The 8,313-nt window shown below is 39.2% G+C and overlaps 1 protein-coding gene across 3 annotated transcripts in view; it reads left to right on the top strand.

The window, feature by feature from the left end:
- Positions 1–7,631: 7,631 nt before the first annotated feature.
- Positions 7,632–8,313, top strand: part of VIRMA (vir like m6A methyltransferase associated) — a 61,475-nt gene continuing 60,793 nt past the window's right edge. For 2 of the 3 annotated variants that reach the window (XM_060127381.1, XM_060127380.1), the window contains exon 1: positions 7,653–7,893. In XM_060127381.1, coding sequence (XP_059983364.1) covers positions 7,831–7,893 — 63 coding nt within the window. In that variant the 5' untranslated portion in view covers positions 7,653–7,830. Of the gene's footprint in view, positions 7,894–8,313 lie in introns of all 3 variants that reach the window. The other variant, XR_009536305.1, reaches the window with a different exon arrangement.

Genomic DNA, 8,313 nt, shown 5'->3' with positions numbered 1-8,313 from the left:
CCAACCCTCCTCCGGCTCTGTGTACTGATGTGCATGTCAGTCACCTTGGAAAAGAGCTCATCTGTTATCAAACGAATGCAGCATGGACTTATTGTGGGCTGCTTAGCTCTCTCCCACCATCTCTGCCTTTTTGTCACTTTGCCCCTGGCAAGTGTTCAGATTTGCGTAAGTTGCTTTTCACATTAGAGGCAATTCTTGTTTTTCTTCAAATGGCTCTTTTCACTGCAGGGTGGTGAAAATCAAAAAAGGAAAGACACTGTAGCTGGTAAAACAGCAACAGCTACTATGGGCTGTTTACAGAGCACTGTTCCGGGGGAGTTTCTAATCTGATGAGCAAAAGAGACAGAAATGAAAGAAAAAGAATAGTACAATTCAAGCATTTGATATATAAAACGTGCATAATACATAATTTGATATCTGATTTGAAATAGTGAAAAAGAAATCAATTCATTCAATAAACATTTTTGAGTATTTAGTGTGTGCCAGGAACAGGGTATTATCACTAGTTTGGAAGAAGCTCATAGGCTAGAAGGGGGACACTAACCTATGAAGAAATGGCAAAAGCTAGTTGGGCACTAGACCTTAATCTGTTGAATATACTCCAAAGTACAGATAAAAAAATATCAAATCTGAGGAGTCAGGGAACTGTGTGGTGCAGGAAGTATATATACACCACATTTTGTTTATCCATTTATTCATGGATGGATATTTGGCTTCTTTCCACCTTTTGGCCATTGTGAATAGTGCTGCTATGAGCATTCATGTGCAAGTATTTGAGTACTTTTTTCGGATCTTTTGGAATATGCCTAGCAGTGGTAATATGGTAATTCTCTGTCATATGGTAATTCTATATTTTTTTTCAGAAACTGCCACACTGCTTTCCACAGTGACTGTATCAGTATTTATTCCTCATGTACAAGGGTTCCAATTTCTCTACATCCTCACCAACTCTGATTTAAAAACAAAAAAACTGTAGCCATTCTAATGGGTGTGAAGTAGCTTACTGTGGTTTTGAGTTGTCTTTCCCTAATGACTTAAGATGTTGAGCAACTTTTCATGTATGTATTGGTCATTTGAACTTCTTTGGAGAAATGTCTATTCAAGTTCTCTGCCCATGTTTTCACTGGGTGGTTTGTCTTTTTGTTGTTGAGTTGTAGAGTTTGTTATATATTCTGGAGAATAGACCATTATTATACATATAATTTGCAAATATTTTCTCACATTTTATAGATTGTCTTTTCAGTCTCTTGATAGTGTCATTTGATGCACAAAAGTTTTTAATTTTGATTAAGTCCTATTTATTTTTTCTTCTGCTCAAGTTTTTTGTGTCCTGTCTAAGAACCCATTGTCAAATCCCAGGTAATACAGATTTACTGATACGTTTTCTTCTAAGACTTTTATGGTTTCAGTTTTTATATTCAGGTTCTTGATCCATTTTGAGTTCATTTTTGTATACGGTATGAGTTAAGGGTCCAATTTCATTTTTTTTTCATATAGACATCCAGTTATCCCAGCACCATTTATTGTAGAGATTATTCTTTCCTCCATTGAATGGCCTTGGTACCCTTGTTGAAAATCAATTTACCATATATGTAAAGGTTTATTTCTGACTCATTTTAAAAATGTTATTGAAGTATAGCTGATTAACAATGTTGTGTTAATTTCTGCTGCACAGCAAAGCAACTCAGTTATACATATTCTTTTTCATATTCTTTTCCATTATGGTTTGTCACAGCATATTGAATATAGTTCCTCGTGCTATACAGTAGGACCTTGTTGTTTATCCATACTATATATAAAAGTTTGGGAATTCCCTCGTGGTCTAGTGGTTAGGACTCCGCAATCTCACTGCCGATGGCCCGGGTTCAATCCCTAGTTGGGGAACTAAGATCCCACAAGCTGCGTGGCATGGCCAAAAAAAAGTACATTATTTAAAAAAATTAAAAAATACAAGTTTGCCTCTGCTAATCCCAAACTCCCAATCCTTTCCTCCCCTACCTCCCCCTTGGCAACCACAAGTCTTTTCTCTATATCAGTGAGTCTGTTTTTGTTTTGTAGATATGTTGATTTGTGTTGTATTTTAGATTCCACATATAAGTGATATCATATGATATTTTTCTCTTTCTGACTTACCTCACTTAGTATGATAATCTCTAAGTCCATCCATGTTGCTGCAAATGGCATAATTCATTCTTTTTTATGGCTGAGTAATATTCCATTGTATATAGGTACCACATCTTCTTTATCCATTTATTGGTCGATGGACATTCAGGTTGTTTCCATGTCTTGGCTATTGTAAATAGTGCTGCTATGAACATAGGGGTGCATGCATCTTTCTGCATTATAGTTTTGTCTGGGTATATGCCCAGGAGTGGGATTGCTGGATCATATGGCAACTCTATTTTTAGTTTTTTGAGGAAACTCCATACTGTTTTCTATAGCGGCTGCACAAATTTACATTCCCACAAACAGTGTAAGAGGGTTCCCTTATCTCCACACCCTCTCCAACATTTGTTATTTGTAGCCTTTTTTTTTTAAACATCTTTATTGGGGTATAATTGCTTTACAATGGTGTGTTAGTTTCTGCTTTATAACAAAATGAATCAGTTATACATATACATATGTTCCCTGTAGACTTTTTAATCATGGCCGTTCTGACCAGTGTGAGGTGGTACCTCATAGTAGTTTTGATTTGCATTTCTTTAATAATTAGTGATGTTGAGAATCTTTTTATTTTTGACTCACTTCTATTCCATTGGTCTATATGTTTATCTTTATGCCATTGCCACAGTTTTAATTAATGTGGTTTTGTAGTAAGTTTTGAAATAAGGAAGTGTGTATCCTCCAAATTTGTTGTTTTTTTCACGACTGTTTTGGCTATTTGTAGCCCCTTGACCATATGTGGCCCATACGAATTTGAGGAGCAGATTTTCCATTTCAGGAAAAAAATAAAGGCTGTTAGACTTTTGATAGGGATTGCATTGAATTTGTAGATTGCTTTGGATAATACTGTCATCTTAACAATATTAAGTCTTCCAATTCATGAACATGGAATGTCTTCCCATTTATTTAAGACTTCTTTAACTTTTTTAGCAATATTTTGTAGTTTTCCGTGTATAAGGTATTCACCTCATTGGTTAAGCTCATTCTTTAGGTATTTCATTCTTTTGGATACTATTCTAACTGTATGTAGGTTTTTGAAAGCCATATTGAGGGAGTCATATTCAAAGTAGAGGAAAACATGTAAGCAAGGGCACAGAGATGTGAAATACCTCTGGATTAAGGGAGCCATATCTAGATGGGAATCGCTGAATCATCAGAGTGGGACGAGGTGAAAGAGTGAGCAAGGAGAAGTGAATTTGGGGCCCTACACATTGTGAGAGGTGATGGGTAGCCAATCAGGGATTCTGAGCTCTCCCAGAAGTCTGGCTAATACATCTCTCTTTCTTGACCTCCTCTACATCTTTCTGCCCTCTCAATCGTAGCTGATGATTGCACAGAGACAATAGAAACCATCAAAAAGGAACTTCCTTATTTCCACATACTAAATCATTACTCCCATCTGCTGTGTACCCATGGGCTCCTTCTTGCCCCTGGTTACCAGGCAGCAGGTGTTCTTTTTAGCAAAGGTCACTTTCTACTTGTCTACCAGATACCATCCCTCCCTCCACTCAATACATTTCTTCTTGAAATATCCCCCCTCTTTATTCATCATCACTGTTTCTCCATTGCTTTATTCCCAGCAGTCTACATGCTCTATTATCCTCCATCTTAAAAATACTCTTTGATTCCATTTCCCCTCCAACAATTACCTCATTTCTTTCTTTTTTTTTAAACATCTTTATTGGAGTATAATTGTTTTACAATGGTGTGTTAGTTTCTGCTTTATAACAAAGTGAATCAGTTATACATATACATACGTCCCCATATCTCTTTCCTCTTGCGTCTCCCTCCCTCCCACCCTCCCTCTCCCACCCCTCTAGGTGGTCACAAAGCACCGAGCTGATCTCCCTGTGCTATGCGGCTGCTTCCCACTAACAATCTATTTTACGTTTGGTAGTGTATATATGTCCATGCCACTCTCTCACTTTGTCACAGCTTACCCTTCCCCCTCCCCGTATCCTCAAGTTCATTCTCTAGTAGGCCTGTGTCTATTCCCGTCTTGCCCCTAGGTTCTTCATGACCATTTTTTTTTTTTAGATTCCACATATATGTGTTAGCATACGGTATTCGTTTTTATCTTTCTGACTTACTTCACTCTGTATGACAGATTCTAGGTCCATCCACCTAACTACAAATAACTCAATTTCGTTTCTTTTTATGGCTGAGTAATATTCCATTGTATATATGTGCCATGTCTTCTTTATCCGTTCATCTGTTGATGGACACTTAAGTTGCTTCCATGTCCTGGCTATTGTAAATACAGCTGCAATGAACATTTTGGTACATGACTCTTTTTGAATTATGGTTTTCTCAGGGTATATGCTCAGTAGTGGGATTGCTGGGTCGTATGGTAGCTCTATTTTTAGTTTTTTAAGGAACCTCCATACTATTCTCCATAGTGGCTGTATCAATTTACATTCCACCAACAGTGCAAGAGGGTTCCCTTTTCTCCACACCCTCTCCAGCATTTATTGTTTGTAGATTTTTTGATGATGGCCATTCTGACCGGTGTGAGATGATATCTCATTGTAGTTTTGATTTGCATTTCTCTAATGATTAATGATGTTGAGCATTCTTTCAACACTCCCTAATACCATACACAAAAATAAACTCAAAATGGATTAAAGACCTAAATGTAAGGCCAGACACTATCAAACTCTTAGAGGAGAACATAGGCAGAACACTCTATGACATAAATCACAGCAAGATCCTTTTTGACCCACCTCCTAGAGAAACGGAAATAAAAACAAAAACAAACAAATGGGACCTAATGAAACTTCAAAGCTTTTGCACAGCAAAGGAAACCATAAACAAGACGAGAAGACAACCCTCAGAATGGGAGAAAATATTTGCAAATGAAGCAACTGACAAAGGATTAATCTCCAAAATATACAAGCAGCTCATGCAGCTCAAAAAAAAAAAAAAAACCCAATCCAAAAATGGGCAGAAGACCTAAATAGACATTTCTCCAAAGAAGATATACAGATTGCCAACAAACACATGAAAGAATACCTCATTTCTTTGTTCTATGCAACAAAAGTTCTCGAAAGAGTTTACACACGTTTTTTATACTCAATTCTTATTCATCTTAAAAAGTTTTATTTTTTATTAGGTAATACATGTACATGGAAATAAATTCTATTTCTGTACCTTAGCCATCAAGCTCCCGTCCCTGGAGGCAAAAATAACGATCAGTTTCTTGCATTATTATTTCAGAGATAGTCTATAAATTCAAATACACACATGGTATGTATGTGCAACACAAAGAGTGAAGCCTAATGTAATATATGGACTTTAATTAATAATAATGTATCGGGGCTTCCCTGGTGGCGCAGTGGTTGAGAATCTGCCTGGCGATGCAGGGGACACGGGTTCGTGCCGCGATCCAGGAAGATCCCACATGCCGCGGAGCGGCTGGGCCCGTGAGCCATGGCCACTGAGCGTGCGCGTCCGGAGCCTGTGCTCCGCAACGGGAGAGGCCACAACAGTGAGAGGCCCGCGTACAGAAAAAAAAAAAAAATACTGTCTCATCAATTGTAATAAATGTACCATCCTGGGAATTCCCTGGCAGTCCAGTGGTTAGGAATTGGCACTTTCACTGCTGTGGCAGCCCAAGTTCAACCCCTGGTCAGAAAACTAAGAGCAGCGCAGTGCGGCCAAAAAATAAATAAATAAATAGATAAAATAAATGTACCCCCCTAAATAACGCAAAATAATAATAATAGGGGAATCCTTGATAGAAAAAATGGGATATATAGATAGGAACTCTGTACTATCTGCTCAATTTCCCATAAAACTAAAGCTGCTCTAAATAATAGTTTATTATTACTATTATTAGGCCATGCCTCTTGTGGGATCTTAGTTTCCCCACCAGGGATTGAACCCGCACCTTCATCAGTGAAAGCCTGGAGTCCTAACCACTGGACTGCCAGGGAATTCCCCCAATATTATTATTTTTTTAAATCTACCCCACACTACACTTAGGTCAAAAAGAAAATCAAAGATAAGAAAACGAGACTATGTAAAAAAATACCAATAATAAACGCACTACATGGTATACTAGTTACAGTTAAAGCAGAGCTTATGGAAGAGTTGGTAGACATAAATATACAGTAATAAATAAGAATATAAGTAACTTAAGTATCACCATAGAAATTAAAGAACAGCATATAAGCCTAGAGAGCAGAAGGAATTAGCAAATACAAAAGCAGAAACTAAAGAATCAAAAAACAGAAAAATGATAAAAGTAATAAATATAAATGCAAGAAGTGGTTCTCTGAAAAAAACAAATAGTAAAAGAGATAAACTGTTAGCTAATAGAGAGGAAAGTGGATGGCTGAGGAAGGAGGTGGATGGGAGATTTACTTTAAAAATTAATTTATTATTAAATATTTCAGACATATCAAAAGGTACAAACAATAATGTTAGGCACACCTGTGAAACAACCACCAACCTAAAAAATAAAACATTAACAAAGCATTTGAAGCCCATGTGCACTTCTCAATTACATCTCCCTCTGGTTCACCACTATCTTGAAATTTCAGTGTTTATCATTCCAGTGCATTTCTTTTTAATTTTATAACATATATGCTCCTAAAAATTTGTTATTTTATATCTTTTGAACTATTTAAATTCTATATACTCTTCAATGTGTGAAGAATAAGTGTTTGCTTAACCATTTGTTAGATTATCCACGTTAGTAGATATAGCACTGGTTCATTCTTTCTACATGTTTTATACTAGTGCATTGCATAAATATACCAGAGTTTACTGATTATTTCTTATTAATGACAATTAAGTTTACAGCTTTTTAAAACTATAAAGTTTTGCCATGAATATTCTTGTATCTGTAGGTATTTCTTTGGGCACATGTGCAAGAATTTTCCTAGAAGTGGGATAGGCACATGTAATTTTACTAGATAATTCCTAATTGCTCTCCCAAGCACTTGTGCCAATGTAGACTACTAAATAATTCCAATTGCTGCAATGTTCATCAACAGGGAGCCAGGGAGGCTTACTTTTCACTCGGCATTTTAACTGTTCATGGCATTTCACGTTTTACAATTTTTTCAATTTTATTTAAATAAATTTTCACAATAAACCTGTGGATTAAGTATTATTATTGACAATGCAGTTTCCAGATGAGGAATAAAAAAAATCTCTCCGTTTTGAGTCAGTTTCCTTTCTTTTTTTTTTTCCCTTTCTTTTTTTGAAAAGTCTTACTTTCCAACCTCGCTGACTGCACCTTTTTCCTGCCAGCCCTGTAAAGGTTTCTTGCTGGCTGGTTCACTGGGCCAGGAGTCCTGAGTTGGCTGCGTTCCCCACCCCTCCTCCGCCGCTCCTAAGCCTGCTCCACGCTCCGCCCCCGTCCCGAAGCTCTCGTGGCTCTAAAACGCGGTAGGACGACGCGGTTTGGACCATTGGAGACGCCGTAGTCCCTCCCCTTCTTCCTCTTCCCCTCTCGGCGCTCTGAGGGCGCCCTCCGCCGCGCTGGAGAAGGCTGGGCCGGCGACTTCCGGAAGCGCGACGCGTCGCGATAGGTTCAGGCTTGCGACGCCAGCGCTTTGGTCACAGGAAGTACCGGCGTCTCTCCCTCTCCTGAGCCGCTGTCGCCGAGCTTGGAGGGCTGCCCCGGAAGTCCTCCCCTTTCCCCCGCCCGCGGCAAACATGGCGGTGGACTCGGCGATGGAGCTGCTATTTTTAGACACTTTTAAACACCCGAGCGCTGAGGTAAGCCTTCGCGACTTGATTCCGACCCTGTTTCTCGAATTGGGGACTCTTACAAAAAATCGTTCGGCGTGTCTCGACTGTTCCTCGTGCCGATTGCCGCTTTAATTCCTCACACACACTCTCCCTCTTCCTAGCTTGGGTGTGGGCGCCGCGTCTGCGGGGGGGGGTGGGGGTGGCGGTAGCCACCCCCACCCCCTACATTTCCCTGCGGTAGTTTCGGCCCCGCGTCGTCTTTGGTTGAGTCGGCTGCTCTACTTGCTTTGGTCCCCCACCCACCTCCTCAACCCCCTGGGTCCGCTTTGGGCCTTGAAAAGGATCATGGTTCTCAGGTTTACCTCAGGTGATGTTTTGGAAGGGGTCTCGGACACCTTGTGTTTGACAGTAGTGTTAGTGACCGAGCGGGTCACGTTGGCTTCCTGG

This window comes from Lagenorhynchus albirostris, chromosome 17, assembly GCF_949774975.1.
Source record: "Lagenorhynchus albirostris chromosome 17, mLagAlb1.1, whole genome shotgun sequence".
In the NCBI taxonomy this organism is placed as follows: Eukaryota; Metazoa; Chordata; class Mammalia; order Artiodactyla; family Delphinidae; genus Lagenorhynchus; species Lagenorhynchus albirostris.
Note: the sequence above shows the minus strand (reverse complement) of the source record. Positions and strands in the feature narration are given on the sequence as shown.